This window comes from Acipenser ruthenus, chromosome 18 (assembly GCF_902713425.1).
Source record: "Acipenser ruthenus chromosome 18, fAciRut3.2 maternal haplotype, whole genome shotgun sequence".
In the NCBI taxonomy this organism is placed as follows: domain Eukaryota; kingdom Metazoa; phylum Chordata; class Actinopteri; order Acipenseriformes; family Acipenseridae; genus Acipenser; species Acipenser ruthenus.
The window spans coordinates 16118400-16134959 of record NC_081206.1 but is presented as its reverse complement, the minus strand read 5'-3'; the positions used below and the strand labels follow the sequence as shown (position 1 = coordinate 16134959).

Genomic DNA, 16560 nt, shown 5'->3' with positions numbered 1-16560 from the left:
GACATAGCTTTACAGTAAACTAATGGGATCCATCTGTGTCTCCATACATTTGAGTTTCCTTCCATATGATGATGTAGATATCCTTCTGCCTGGTGTTGATGGCTGAAGTGTAATGCTGGCTCCAGGGATCAGCTTATTTTGCCTCCCTAGCGCACCAGCACACACAACGGCTGCGATGCTGGCTCCGGGGATCAACCACAGTGCGGTCTCCCCAGCGCATCAGCATGACAATCGTCTGGATTGAGCTAAGTAGGGTACATCTCTGGGGTCTTCAAGTGGGAACCTTCCATCCTCGGTGTTTTGTCGACTAGCCCACGACACCTCAAGAGGGCTCGACGGTGATTCTGGCGTCCCAGCATCACCCCCCTCCGTCCCCCAATCAACTCAGCACAGCTTACTTACACGTATATCAGTGTTTCTTTCTTTCTATTGTGCTTGAGATCCCCAGCCAGAATCTTTCCGTCTCAACCACAGCCAGTTGCTGCTCCTCTCTGCTGCTTCAGATAAGTTCTTCACTGTGTGACGCAACTCTTGGCCACTGAATCCGATGTACTTGTAACAAAACCTCTCAGACTATGCTGTCCAAATACTTATTTTTTTGTATGATGATTGTGTTATTAAATGACATACGTGTACACTCAACTACATAGTAAGACTGCAATTTGTATTACGTGGTTCTGGTGTCAAAGATGGAATTACTTCCCATGATGTACAGATGTGGTTCAGGGGGCTCATATGTTTTTGCCAAGTCGCCAAATTTACACAGACTCTCACATACCTTGTGACTTCATATTTGCAAGGATATTAAACGCTGCATGCTAAATGTGTCAGTGAGCCGAACATTGACCTCTGACTGCATGAGATCATGTCAGGTACACACAAGGCTGTATTTTGTGATTCTCTCAATCCATTGCAGGTGTTGTCCAGTATAAATTAACCATCTCACAGCCAGGTTGTTTTAACCATATGCTTTGAGAAACTGTCTTCACTTGGTACACATCTTAATCAAGTTTCATAATGGTTATTGTAGAACAGAAAATAGCTGTTTTACTGTCACATTTGTTGTAACCTCTGACCATATCTCTTAATGCTGTTACATCAAATACATACCTCAGACCAAATGTGGTAGTGCCGTTATCTTTACCTCTGACCTAATGTGCCTGCCTTTCACCTAAATCTACAAATGTCAAAAGAGTACATTGCTACTCCCCCACCAGCTGTATGTTTGCGAATAACAGTCATAACTTTGGACGCACCTTTACAGGTCAGTTCAACTTGGTAGCTTAGAGCTTCAATCATAATAGTACAAGCCAGCACAGAGAAGCAAATGATGCTGTCTCCTCATATCTAATGGTAACCGATGAGGAGACTAAAATAGGTAAATAGGTCACTTTCAAGGTAACCTTGGGCACACTAAGCTGCCCTTTTCCAGCGATGAATATGTATACAGCTAAAGGTGTCTTGTCACTAGGAATACAAATCCTGATTTCCATGATTTCCTGTTTTTTTCTGAAGCCGTTGGGCAGTATTCATTCTGGATAACTAAATTCAAAACACTGTGGTCATGGCCGCTGATGATATCCCATCCTGTACGTTCAGCTCTCTCCTCTCCTCTCTGTCTGAAGAGGGGCTGTCATTGTCATTGGCCCCACACCCTCCAGTAGACAAGCAGTCAGGATAAGGTACCAGACACTACCATTGGATAGCAGTTAAAATCATTGCATTTAATCTGTACAGTGCCTACATGATGATGTATGATGTCAGACCTTTATAATAGTCTCCCAGTGCGCCATTGACTAAAGACCTAAGTTGTTACTGTAGTAGACGTTTTTACTGTAGTACTGTCACAAAGACGGCCGGAGTGGGTGGCGTCAGACCAGAAGCAGGAAATAAACAGACAGAGAGGTGTGGTTTGGTGAAGCTGAGCGAATGCTTTCGCTCAGCATTTAATAAACAGAACAGAAAATAAAAGGTTGGAACAGACAAAACACAGGACACGGCACTTTGAGGCCAAAATAAATAGACGAACAAAACGGACTAGACAGACAAACAAACACGGTGAGCAGATACTTTCACTTTTACAATTCACAATTACCTCCGTCTCCAATCCCGTTCTCCACTCATCTATATATACTGTTGTGCTGGGATTCAATTACTAATTAATTATTCACTTGAATCCCAGCACGTGAATTAATTCTGTGCAACCCCGTGCTCACATATTACATTTAACCAGCACGTGAAGTGATTTGTGCTCTCCTCGTGCCTAAATACAAATCTACACTTTTTAAATACACGTGAAACACAGACCCGTTTATATCCTGTGTACCAATGACTATACACCAACATTAACACACGCACGCAACATACTACACATAATATGCACACAGGGGCGGGGCACATTGCCACAAGTACACAGTGACAATTTGTTTTCCTAAGCAATTTTGTTTAGTGTAAGATGTTGTGATTGCATTTTTGAAAGTATAGAATAAACCATTTCAGGATGTACTGTGGGTGTAATTAGCTGTAACCTGTGGCCTATGATCTGCTACCTGTATTACATGGGTGACCTCCAAGGAAACACAGTTGGTTGCTCAGATCTGATTGACTTTGATAAAGGCTGATATTTGGTGGTCGGTTGGTAGGTAAAACCGTGCTTTAAGGATAATAAGTAAAACAAATCACCTTGCAATTAAAGCCTCCGCAAAAAAAAAAATCTGGAATGGTATACTGTTCAATAAAGTAATAGCCAGGTAAATACATTAGCTAAACTAAGAAATGTATACAAGAAATGTCCCATCAGTAGTAAGGCCAGGCTACATGTTGTTGGTCCCCGGCCTAGCCTGAATATAGAGTTTTCACAGTAATTAAGGTGTGCCCCCGACACTATTTAAACCATATTGACAGTATTCTAGAAGGTGTTCCAGATCTTTTCACCTCTGCGTCTGTACTTTGTCCCTAGCGGACTGCAGACTCAAAGCCTTCAATGAAGCAACCTGGCAGCTGATATATGTATTTTTTTGCAGTTTTTGAAGGGCTGATTGCCCTGCTTTTCCTCTCTTTATCTCTTTATCTGAAAGTGGAAGGCAATAATTTCCTTAGTGTAATCACTTCTGTGCTCTTTGATTTGAAGTCAAGCTTATTTTTTTTTATATTTTATTTCATATCCTCCTTTTTTTTTGGTGATTTGCATGGCTATCAGAGAATGGGCAATCGTGTCTGTTTGGCTGTTTGGCTATTCTACAGTCTACTGACCAAAATAGTTGTAAAATTGTTCTTGTTCGAAATAGTACTGTGACATTGATAATAAGACATTACCAACCAGAACAGCTCAAGAAATGATTTGATTAGCGCTAGCTATCTCATCACGGGTCCCTCTTCTGCAGAAGATCTTTTGATTCTTAGTTTGCATTTTATACTTCATGCAGATATATTTCACAGACAACGCTGCTGCTACCTGGTTCCAGATCACTTCCTGTGTTGTACTTCAAACTCATGCCATTGGTCTAGCTGTAATCAGACCATGTGACCTATGGTCAAATATCAAGCAAAAAAAAGCAAAAGATTCTCTTTACAATAAGTGGGGACAAGTAATAAAGTTACTGATAAGAGGTATAAAATGATTATTAAGGATTATTATTGTTAATATTAGTATTGTTGTTGTATTGCAGTGATATATTCTTGTAACGATACAAGTAAAGGAAACAGAATTGCATATCATTCCATATCAAAAGAAACTAAATGAACCTACCAATGCCATTTTGATTTCCCCCAGTAAAATAGAATGAATAACTTGTTGTGATTTTGTTGTGTGTTTTGTTGTGTGTTTTGACTCGAGTACAACTGAAAACATGTTCAGTATGCGCTAGCACCAGGGAAATGAATTGATCAATGAATGTTTCAATTGAGTCTCTCAAAATAAAAAGCCATGGTTCCACTACCAACACATGAGCTATTGAAGGCTATGTGTCTGATTTTCATTACAGAACGTTTAACTGGTTCTTTCAGACTCTGAGGCCCAAATTTACAAAGGGGAAAAACCGACCGCAAAAAGCCACGTAATGTGCGTGTTCAGTACGGCTGCACTCAGCGTCAAAATAACCACCTATTTTATAAGACTAATTAGGTAAAGCTGGCGATTCCGCAATCAAACAATTTAAATACCCCTCACCGCAATTAGCGGTGGAGAATTACACACCTCTCACAATAAATAACGGGTTTGCTCAACCCTGCGTGTGTAGGCTACACATCCAAAAGAAAATGAATGGCACACAAAGACCTCAGCCTGGTACTAGCCATGGTGATGAGGATGCTCAGAAGCAAAAACTGAAATTTACCAATATGGAAGTGGAGATTTTGGTACAAGCAGTACTTGTAACACATGAAGCTCGAAATACATCACCAGGACAAATGAATAAAATATGGAATGTGTGGTGGCTTCTTAATAAACAAATGTACCACTTCAGAGTTTGTAGTCTAGGTTGCTTATACATTGCGACGCATCATCCAGTTACTGTGCTTCGCATATTAGTTCAGCTTCTTATTTCATATAGAATAATTCCAGGCGTATAGACTTTTCAAACTTCAGCAACAATAAGTTTTATTTACTTACATCCATGGCAGTCAAACGGGTGGAAAATCCTTCCATTGTTGTACAGCAATATGTTCAACAACAATAACTCAATACAGCTTCATACGAACAGTCTTCAGTTTAACTACGACTTATATCTTCTAAATTCTTATGCAGTTACAACTGTCCTATTTCTTATGTATGTCTGTATTTCTGACTCTATGTATGATTTTAAAGCATATCTGTATGGTCTATAATATAGCTACATTATTCAGATGTGCCTACAACCAGCTGTACTGTACTAGCTACAAACTGCGTCATCTGTCCCTTTGTCCTTTTTTTTTTTACCGTTTTCTTTCAAACTTGAATTTAACAATACTGCCTGAACCAGTAATGTTAAATACCTGATTATTACAAAACATAAATTCTGTAGGCATTACTAAAATACGGTGCAGGGTGAGCCCTCATTGTATTACATGTATATGAGGCTTTTTCTTTGCAGACTTGCTTTATTGTCATGTAAGCTATGACACATGTATAGAAAATTGGAGTTTGCAAAACAATACAGTATTATAAACCGCAATTAACAAACTGACTTGATCAGAAGGGTTAAAAAATTAGTTCTTTGCAAAAGGTTATTAAATGTTTCTTTTCCCTTGAAAACTGTCTCCTTCTTGCTGCAGACAAATCTCCCACATCACCTTGCCTTTTATACAGCCTACTGCCTGACTGCTGCAAATTAACGCCTGCTTTTCAGAGTTCTTAAAATAATCACGCAAATACAAATAATTCTGTGTGCTACAAACATGTGTCTGTGTGTGTTTTTTTTTAACTGTACATTTGAGAACTATGTAGCGAATAAAAGTGCAAAATGGCTAAGATGTATGGAATTATTTTGTTTAAACAAACAGCCTACAGCTACAGAGTCAAAGCAGCTATTTTGACTTCAGTGGCCCAGCTGTAAGCAGTTCCCCCGAAAGCAGCAAGCAAGCGTGCTCTTTTAAAGAAGCGTGTCTGTAGTAATTCTGAGGGAGTTCCCATTCCACTCTGTATTGTTTAGTGTGCTGCTGTAGAGCCGCTGTTGAAGCCAGTAGCTGCTGGGCAGTGACCCTGCTCTGTTTGACGTGACCCTGCTTGTTATCTTTATTAGAGTCTTTATTGAGCCCGGGAAATATCCACAGAGACTGTAGTATCTGGCAAGTGGGCAGCACATCCCCATACACTCCTCCAAATACAGTCTAACACCTTTACAGGTGTGATAACCCAGACTGTCTAACTTCTCATTAGTATTACAGCATCCTCACCAGTATCTTATAGTGGAGACACCCGTGCATACATGCTTACAGTACGTCTGTGTGTCACTCACCTTTTAGGGTAATGGATTTAATTTTAGCTGTTTTTCCATTGAGCCATCATTAACATCAGTTAATTGTGCAGCCTGTTGCACAATTAACTGTGTATCTCAGCCCATTATCGTATTGCACTAAGTGGCAAACTGCACAATGAACAGGTTAACAAAATCAATAAAGAACACCAGTCTGCTCAAAACCAATAGGTCTCTATAAAGTTGAGCGATGTGTTAATGTTAAAAAAACAAAAAAATAAATAGTGTTCCCTTTTGTAAAGGTTTACCATAGTAAGCATAGCAAAGTGTAATAAAACATGGTAAATCATAGGAAAGCATTGTAAAGAGTACTGAGGTATAGTAAAGCATTTTAATAAACATGGTAAAATGACATGGTAATACCATGCAAAAATACAGTGGTCAACTTTTATAAGTGACATTACATCTAGATAACCATATATCTGATTAAGATGAAGCTTGCTGTGGACATTCTTTATCATCCTTAACTTTAAAACACTCAATCGGAATTCTAAGATAAAACTAAGTCAAGTAGACAAGAGTAGTTAGTGGTACCTAAATGCAGTCTTGCCTGTACATACTGTGGGTATAGGTCATGCTACTTTTTATGATGCTAATATCTCTTCTGTAGTTTCATATTTGTATGTTTTGTCTTGGTACTGACAGATTTTTATTTGTATAGAACGGTAATACACAGGCACGCGAGCAGGGACCTGTAGTTGAGAAGGCAGCATAATTAGTGGCGTACACAGAGGGTCCTTGCCCCTTATCAGAAGCCCTCACCCTGTGTCGGTTCCTCCGTCGTGTAGCCTGTACCTATTTAATAATCACACAGCCTGCCAGGAATGGCTTTTTTGTCAAGGTCATTTTTCTTCTGAAGTTAAAGAATGGGCTTGCATTTCATTAAAGGGTTCCCTGTCTGCGGAGACAGTGCTTGTGGAGCTTGTTTGCATGTTACTGTCCCTTTGAAGCTCTTTGAGAACTTTAACTAGTGGGATCTTTCAAGTGTCACTCTGCTCAAGAGCAGTAGAGGCAGTCTCCACACACACATAACTTTCAGTCTCTTTTTTTTTTTTTGGTAACAATGTTCTGTAATTAATTTTTTACATATTCTGGGAGGGGCGGGGGGGGGGGGCTCTCTCTGAATTTGACTTATCCATATTCATATCAATCTATCGTGATGTGGGACAGTGGAACTGAAACATATTCATGTTTTAAAATACACTATATCATAGTTAGTTTCAAATTAGTAAAACGTGTCTGTCTCAAACTGTAGCTTGTCTTCTTTCTGCATAACTATAAGAGTACTGCTTCTTGCCGCAGTATACTATATATTTGTAGGTCATTATATATTATATACATTATACTATGTATTTTTAGAACATATTTTTAGGCCGTTACTACAGTAATTTGAATTGTAAAAAGCTTGACAGATAATCCAATGGACAGTGATTAGTTTAGCGTGTCCATTTATTACTTAAAATCGTTTTTTGTTTCTCCAAGATACTCAAGTATATTTATTTATATATTTATTATTGTAATTAAATTCAATACATGATTGGAAATTGAAACTTACGATAACTGTCTGAAAAAATGTTTGTTGCCACTGCCTTTTTAAAACATACAGTAGAACCCCAGAGTTCCGAACACCAAAGTTACGAACTGACCGGTCTACCGAACCCCCACTTTCTACCGGAAGTACGCAATCACTCACCCATGAGTGCAATGCAGCCACATAGGCACTCCTGTAAGCGGCATGCTGGTCACGGAGAAGGCAGAATTACTGAACCAACAAATGTATTCAGAAAGGTGAGGCAGATTTCAAAGCAACTACAGGCAATTTTACTGGAACGTTTTAGTTTTAAACAAAGCAGTGGTTTTTTTTTTCAAGACAAAGGAGAGAAGCAGCACAAGCACAACGTAAACCCAGGTTTCCATGGACGTGTAGCCTTTTTTCCCATTTATAGTACTGTTTTAAAAGACTTTAGAACCATAACAAAATTGTATTACTGTACTGTATCCTTGTTTATTCGCCAGATTGAGGGTGCAGATAGCAGGTGTCCACATTCAGTTTTCAGAGTTACAGACATTTCAGACTTATGAACAACCTCCATTCCCCAGGGGTTCGTAACTCTGAGGCTCTGCTGTAGCTTTAACATATTTAAGACAGTTCTTAAGGAACAAGCCCATGTTGAAAATATCAGTACTATAGATGTGGTTGAATCTATATTTTAAACCCACCTCTGTTTAACCAGATTACTGAACCAGAAAAAGTGAGTTGGTTTTTTGGGTGGCTGCACACTACTAGCAATATAAGGTATGTTGATACCCTGTACTCAATATACTGTATCATGAATAGACCACTCATCAGGCTCTGGAAAGAGTTTGACTGGGTGTTCAGCAGGTTCATGCTGTGCTATGTCTTTGTTTCACCCCAGGCCACGAAGGAAGTGATCGAGAGGGAAGCCCCTGGAATGGCCCTCGCCATGCTGATGGGATCGCTCCATGTCACCCCCCTGGGAATGCTGTCCAGGTATGCAAAGTGCAGAACCAAGACATCCTCATAGCCTTTTGGGATCAGGTGCCTAACTACAGCTATGGCCAAACGTTTAGCATCACCCTACTGAGTGAAACCTACTCAATAATGTGACGTTAATGTTAACATATTGAATTACATACCGCTTTGTAGTTTTTCATATACTTAAGGAAAAACTGACAAATTTAAAAATGTGACATTTCGAAATCTAACATGAAATACTGTACTACTATTATGGCTTCCAGTAGACTTTTACGATATAATTTTGTAGTTTCTTTGATTTACATTTTGTTAAATAAAAGATCTGTTCAAAAGTTTTGTTCATATAGTTTTCTCAATGCTAAAGTTCTAGGTGCTGCATAGCTGTACATTCGTGTGTTGTTTTTTCGTTGTATATTTGGTTGCACTCTTTAAGAGGTCTGCTCCATGCACTAGCACACTTTAAACCTTCTTTCACAGGCCGGTGTGTGGGATTAGAGGGAAAACTCTCATCATCAACCTGCCAGGCAGCAAAAAAGGATCACAGGTAAGGAGACCAGCAGGGAGGCTGTGTTAGTCTGGATACTGACATGCTGTATGAGAACTGCAGGTATTACCTGTAAAAAAAATGATAAACCAAAAACACTGTGAAAGCATCTCTGTTGTATTACCTTTGCTTGAGAGAAGCACAGGATTGACTGGCAGGCAGGGGGTGTTCAAGTCAGTGCAGTATTGAGTTGCTGTCTTTCTTGCTCTCTCTTTTTCTCTCTCTTTTGCTCTCTCACTCTCTATCACTTTCCCTCTCTCTCTTGCTCTCTTTCACTCGCTTGCAGAGCTGTGAGGGGAAGCTCTCGTGTCATGTGATATTATGACTTTAACTCAGTTCACTTCACCTTCTTCTACTGTACGTTGAAACAAGTGGAGTCAACCGGGTTGAAAGGTCATAATATCACATCATGTGTCAAGGCCAGGAAGCACAAAACAATGCCAGCACGCTTGCAAGTAAGATGGCAGTCAGTTAGATAAAGAAAAATCACAAAAACATCTTAATAATCGAGCAGCAGAACAGGTAGAAGTGTACACTGACCTGCATATTATTTACAGCAGTGCTAACCATGGTTTTATAATCCATTCTGTTACCTCTTATCAGAACTTACAGTATTATCTCCATTTTATTCTGTTGAAGTTTTGTTTCACTATAGTGGTCTAGCTAGGGTGACCAGATTTTCAAAGCTCAAAACCAGGACACATTGTTAAATAACTGATAAGACCATTTCAGTATAGGCTATTATAGCGGTTATTTAAATAGCCATCCTCTCACTCTTAGTGTTATTTTTTTTTTTTTAAGCAGCTAGCTAATTTCAGTACACTCCTGGGTGTATAATTTGTGGCTAATTAGTTTAAGTAACCGTATTGTGTTATAGTATTGTGTACTTTTTATATTGAGTTCAATAATAATAATAATAATAATAATAATAATAATAATAATAAATTAAATCATTAAAAATACATTTACGTTTTTGCATTTTTCTTTTTCTTTTTTTTTGTTTACTGCGTCAGGCTCTATTTATTGACGATGTTGATGTGGTTTAACCTGGTGGATTCGGATGCTTGCAACCTCTCGCTGCTCTGTCTGGGCTAAATCCCGCCAGAACTGCTACAACATTACCATATTATACACAATTGTAGATTCATATTGAATATAAACCAGTGATAATTTTGCTAGTGCTAATTAGAGTTTATTTTTTAAACCTTGGTTGTGACTCCTTTAAATTCACAAACACTAAGTGTTTAAAAAAACAGAAGAGTGTTCTGAAATGCTGAGCCAGGCTGGTGTCGCACTGCATGTTTTTTATCAGGTAAATTGGCCTGGGGCTATCAGTTGTGACAGTGTGGTCAAACCATGCTCTCGCAGCTGAGACAACGTGTCAGATGAATATGATGCTTTTCTCTCTTTGTTTTAATTCAAAGCGACGTTTTAAACCTCTGTAACCCTGCAGCAGCTTGAGGTTAGAATCCACGCCTATGACCTGGCTTCTCTTTGTGAGCTGCTGCTGTCTAATTGACTACTACCTAGGAGTTTAACAAGTGGAAAGGGATACCATCCCTGTGAGGACAGAGTGGAGATATACAGACGTGCTCAAATTTGTTGGTACCCCTCCACAAAAAACGAAGAATGCACAATTTTCTCTGAAATAACTTGAAACTGACAAAAGTAATTGGCATCCACCATTGTTTATTCCATATTTAATAGAAATCAGACTTTTCTTTTGATTTTTTATTCAACATTATATTGTAAATAATAAAACAAATGAAAATGGCATGGATCGCTAACCTAATATTTTGTTGCACAACCTTTAGAGGCAATCACTGCAATCAAACGTTTTCTGTAGCTCTCAATGAGACTTCTGCACCTGTTAACAGGTAGTTTGGCCCACTCTTCCTGAGCAAACTGCTCCAGCTGTCTCAGGTTTGATGGGTGCCTTCTCCAGACTGCAAGTTTCAGCTCTTTCCATAGATGTTCGATAGGATTCAGATCAGGACTCATAGAAGGCCACTTCAGAATAGTCTAATTTTTTGTTCTTATCCATTCTTGGGTGCTTTTAGCTGTGTGTTTTGGGTCATCATCCTGTTGGAGGACCCATGACCTGCGACTGAGACAGAGCTTTCTGACACTGGGCAGTACATTTCGCTCCAGAATGCCTTGATAGTCTTGAGATTTCATTGTGCCCTGCACAGATTCAAGGCACCCTGTGCCAGGCGCAGCAAAGCAGCCCCAAAACATAACCGAGCCTCCTCCATGTTTCACTGTAGGTATGGTGTTCTTTACTTTGAAAGCTTCATTTTTTCGTCTGTGAACATAGAGCTGATGTGACTTGCCAAAAAGCTCCAGTTTTGACTCATCTGTCCAAAGGACATTCTCCCAGAAGGATTGTGGCTTGTCAATATGCATTTTAGCAAATTCCAGTCTGGCTTTTTTATGTTTTTCTTTCAAAAGTGGAGTCCTCCTGGGTCTTCTTCCATGGAGCCCACTTTCGCTCAAAAAGCGACAGATGGTGCGATCAGAAACTGACGTACCTTCACCTTGGAGTTCAGCTTGTATCTCTTTGGCAGTTATCCTTGGTTCTTTTTCTACCATTCGCACTATCCTTCTGTTCAATCTGGGGTCGATTTTCCTCTTGCGGCCGCGCTCAGGGAGGTTGGCTACAGTTCCATGGACCTTAAACTTCTTAATAATATTTGCAACTGTTGTCACAGGAACATCAAGCTGCTTGGAGATGGTCTTGTAGCCTTGACCTTGACCATGCTTGTCTATTATTTTCTTTCTGATCTCCTCAGACAACTCTCTCCTTTGCTTTCTCTGGTCCATGTTCAGTGTGGTGCACACAATGATACCAAACAGCACAGTGACTACTTTTCTCCATTTAAATAGGCTGAATGACTGATTACAAGATTGGAGACATGTGTGATACTAATTAAAGAAACTAATTAGTTTGAAATATCACTATAATCCAATTATTTATTATCTTTTCTAAGGGGTACCAACAAATGTGTCCAGGCCATTTTAGAATATCTTTGTAGAATAAGCAATAATTCATCTCTTTTCACAGCTTCTTTGCTTTATTCTATGACATACCAAAGGCATGCAAGTATACATGATAAAATAGCTTTTAATTTCATCACTTTTCAGGAGGAATGAAGCATTATTTCAATGAGCTGTAAGGGTACCAACAAATTTGAGCACGTCTGTATATATATATAATACATTGATGAAGGCTATATTTGCATCCTGAGCCATTTGAAAAAAAACATAATACCACAGTGGTGACATCAAAAAGTGATAATACTTGAACTTTGATCCATTCGACTCCTCGAGACCATCACTTTCAATTCAAACACAAAATGTCTCGTTTTCAATCACTCGACAACACCCACAGTACAGAAATGTTCATTAATGCTCAACAAAATGAGACTGTTAAAAAAAAAAAAAGTTGTAAAGCTGGTACATTCATATCTCAGGGTGGAACTGGGGTGGAACTGGAAATTAAAACAAGGTAAAGGCAATCATCCAAATAAAGCTGAAGCACTAACGGATAACGACACAGAACGTCTGTACAGCACTGAAACACTACGTTTTAAAAAAAACAACTGTACTGCTGAACCTCGTCTTCTTTAATATTAGCATCATAAGGGTATCTATGTATTATAAAAAAATATATAGATGGGCCTCTTCAGTGAGTTACAGGAAAACAATTCCATCTCGGGTTTCTGTGACAGTTTATAAATTACTAGACCTTCAGTCTCTTAATTTATGACGTCACAGAAACCCTAGATGGAATTATTTTCCTGTATCTCACTGAAGCCCATCTATTATATATATATATATATATATATATATATATATATATATATATATATATATATATATATATATATATAGTTTAGCTGAATGGCTTACAAGAGTGACCGTAATTGTGAAACAATTTCATTTTAATACATTTAGTAAATGCTGCTCGCAGGCCTCTTTATCAGTTATTGGAATGCGGTGCATATAATTCCATCCTCCTGATATAATAACTTGGAATCATAATGGCTCAACGGAGGGGACTTGAATTGCAAGTGGGAGAGCTTTACCTTGTATAATGCACAGCTGGCAATCCACATTGTGAAACGTGAAAAACAAGCAGGAAAACTATTTGTGTGCTAATGTAGTTTTTTTTGTTTGTTTTTGTTTTTCCATAAATTAGTGACTATCCAAATCTGGGGATGATAATATGCTCTTCCGACTGTCTGTACCTACAGCTTCTCACACTTATAGTACTGATATCTGGGGAACTGTTTTTCAAATTGTAAAAATAAAAAATATATTGGGAAGTTCTAGAAAGTATTTGGGGATCTATGGAGGAACCGTTTGATTTTCACATCAGATGGAGTATGATCAGTATGCTGCTGACACACTTCTCTTGTTAACTCAGGAGTGCTTCCAGTTCATTCTGCCTGCCCTACCGCACGCCATTGATTTACTGCGGGATGCCATTGTGAAAGTGAAAGAGGTCCACGACGAGCTGGAGGACCTGCCCTCCCCCCCTCCGCCCCTCTCCCCTCCCCCCACTACTAGCCCACACAAGCAGACAGAGGACAAGGGGGTGCAGTGCGAGGAGGACGAGGAGGAGAAGAAGGACAGCGGGGTGGCGTCCACCGAAGACAGCTCGTCATCTCAAATCACCGCCGCCGCCATCGCAGCCAAGGTGAGTGCTCGGTCTCGCGCTGTTCCACTCCACTCCCTCGAGCCTTGTGCTTTAATAAGCAAGAAGTGCCATGAGTGCACCTTGGGAATCTATTAAAAAAACAACAACTGCTATATTACATGAAGCCTTGGCAGAGGCTGCAGGAATGTGGTTATGTTTGGGTGCAATCCAGGGCGATTCCCCAGTGCTGTGGCTGATCCCAGCTGGGTTACTGGTTGATCAGACTGACCCCTAAGTGTCGAGGTTTCAGCAGTATACTAGTCATAGTCTACAAAAATATAGTGCAGCAAGAAAGCAAGATGTACTGTAGTACCATTGAGAGGGTCTTTATATCATGTCCTGTTGTTTAATTTGTTATCATCCATAACTATTAAACACTCAATAGTGCTGAATTTATAAATATGAAAAGAAACTTAAATTGACAATCGATTCGACTAGAACATGTCATTTTCAATTTTTACGTTTCTTTTAGTATTTCTATGTTTGATTTCTTACCTGTTTAAGATCCTATTATATGTGTTTTGATTCATTCTCTATTGGTATTCCAGCATACCGAATCATGATTTTTTAAGACATGAAACTGGGAAGCATATTAGCGTTGCACTGGCTTCGGTATACAAGGCTTCACACTGCTCTTCAGTTCACAGCACAGGGCTAATGTCTTTTGATAAGCAATGGTTCTTGGAATATAGTAGATATTAAGCATGGCAAAATAAATATCTAAGCAGAAGTAGCGGTATAGAATCATACAAAATATAGTAGGGTATTAAACAGGGAAGACATGAAATATTAGGCACATGTAGGTAATATGAGTAGCCCTTTAAACCTATCCATGGATCTAAGTAATATTCAAACCCTATTTCATTCCTACTATCTCACTCATTATGCACATTTTCACTGATCGATAGGTTGGGGAGGTGGGGAGCATTAAAAAAAAAAGATTGTTATATTTTTTACAGTGATACAACTGTAGAAAGACACAGATAACAGACTTCATCTGGAATAGTATGAGTACATTTCGGTTTCCATATTTTATACACCCAGAGAGAGTAGATTAACTGCCTTGTATTCTACGCACAGTAATTGACATAGGAAAGATAATACAGTGTCAAGTGAATTCGCCAGCCTTTCTGTTGGTATAGATCAGTGAAAGAAGACACAGTATTGAGTAATGTATCATCTATGACAGGCCGTCTTCTGAGAGCTAGCTGGACATTGTAATAGCTGCTGGTGCTGGATAATGTTATTGTCAATCTGTGGCACTGCCGGTATGCTAAAAGTACCATAAAGTTTCTACTAATTGCTCATGCCCCAAAAAACTGCCAGGGCCGAGTTCAATTAAACTAGGAAATGGAAAAACCAGGCAGTAAGTTAAAGTGGTGCAATTACAGTCGGTGCTGCTTTATCGGGACGCCTCGGGAGAAGGAAACACATCCTGAATAAGCGGCTGTCCCAATTAAACGAGAGGCAGCTGAGACGACCTTAGTCACACTTTTTTGATTCTTAATGAAAAGAAAAATAATGAAATCACATCACATTATAATTAAATGTTAAATATATAATTTAAAATACAAGTCAGTGTTTTTTTTTTTATTCCTAAACAAAATGAATCGCACCTGCGATGTTGACACGGCAACTTTCTTTGCAACAGCAGCCGGAGAAACCACAGGAGACTCCAGCTCCTTCAAGAGTTCAACATGGTTTACGCAGCTTACACAAGTCACGACATAAATACCACTGGGAAGAACCATCCCCAGAGTTGTATCCCATTTAAGCAGCAGTCCCGATTATCAGGATCCCAATTAGGCTGTGCTGACTGTAACATTTTGATTTTATGAAAGGGCTTCAAATACCAATTAACATTTTCTTTCTCCTTTTACTATTTAAGTTGTTTGCAATCATTTTGAAGGGTTGCTGTATTTAGGGCGTTACTATTTCAGAACAATATCGTTCAGTGAGTCTGTCTAGGGTTTACATGATTCAGGCTATCAGGAGTTAGCAGGCTGCTGTTTTCAATATAAAATGGTTGCCTCCCTTCTTTGACATTAATCATGTTGCAGCTTATTAGCCTGCCCCAACTGCTATCTATAGCATTTGATGGGTAATCTCCATTCGAGAGACCTTTGACAAACAGGCATTTGCATATTGATGAATGTTCATTTTTATTTGCTTCCTGCCTTTTCCACAAATTCCATTGGGATCTGGGTGGCGGCATGGTTAAGGAGAACCGTCTGAATAATACAACATAAAAAAGTTGTTGGCTTCAGAAATGTTGTAGTGATAATTCAGAAGTAAACTGTTCTTATGCTTAATTTACTGATAACCCAATTCTAAAACACTTCCAGTTCTAGAACCCTGCGTTCATATTCACTCCATGATCTCAACTCAGGCTTTGATGCACGGTAGTGCTTGCATTACACATCCAACACACAATTCTGCACAATTGTCAGCCTCTATACAAATAATGATAAACGGGGTGATAGCCAAGGTTTTCAGATTCACTCCTCTTACCTCTTATAACTTTCTTGTTTGTTTAGTTGTCCAGACTTTATTTCCACTTTTGACTCTGGTGAGCCCATTGAACTTGCCGTGACACTGTAGATCCCACCAAAACCATGACACCACCGCATAGATTGTGGAGTAAGCCTTGCAAACGGGAGTTCGCTGGCTCAAATACTGTTTGCGTTGATCTTGGGGAAACTCATTGGAGTTTGCTCTGCTGGGTTTTGAAAATCATTTCCAGAAGAATGGTGTTAGAATATTGTAACACTAAAGAGAGGAAAGTATTTTTTTTTTTTTTAAAGCCATGGTAAGTACCGGTTTAAACATTATCAGGTGATTTATAAAGTCACATTGAGCTGCTCCT

General features: G+C 39.1%; 1 protein-coding gene across 19 annotated transcripts in view; it reads left to right on the top strand.

Annotated features, from left to right (window-relative positions):
• The window catches only part of LOC117421522 (gephyrin), a 206974-nt gene that overhangs the window by 101750 nt on the left and 88664 nt on the right, over nucleotides 1-16560 (top strand). For all 19 annotated transcript variants that reach the window (XM_058991305.1, XM_058991310.1, XM_034036033.3 and 16 more), the window contains exons 5-7: nucleotides 8369-8463; nucleotides 8926-8992; nucleotides 13422-13694. In XM_058991305.1, the coding sequence (XP_058847288.1) occupies nucleotides 8369-8463; nucleotides 8926-8992; nucleotides 13422-13694 (435 nt within the window). The remainder of the gene's footprint in view (nucleotides 1-8368; nucleotides 8464-8925; nucleotides 8993-13421; nucleotides 13695-16560) is intronic.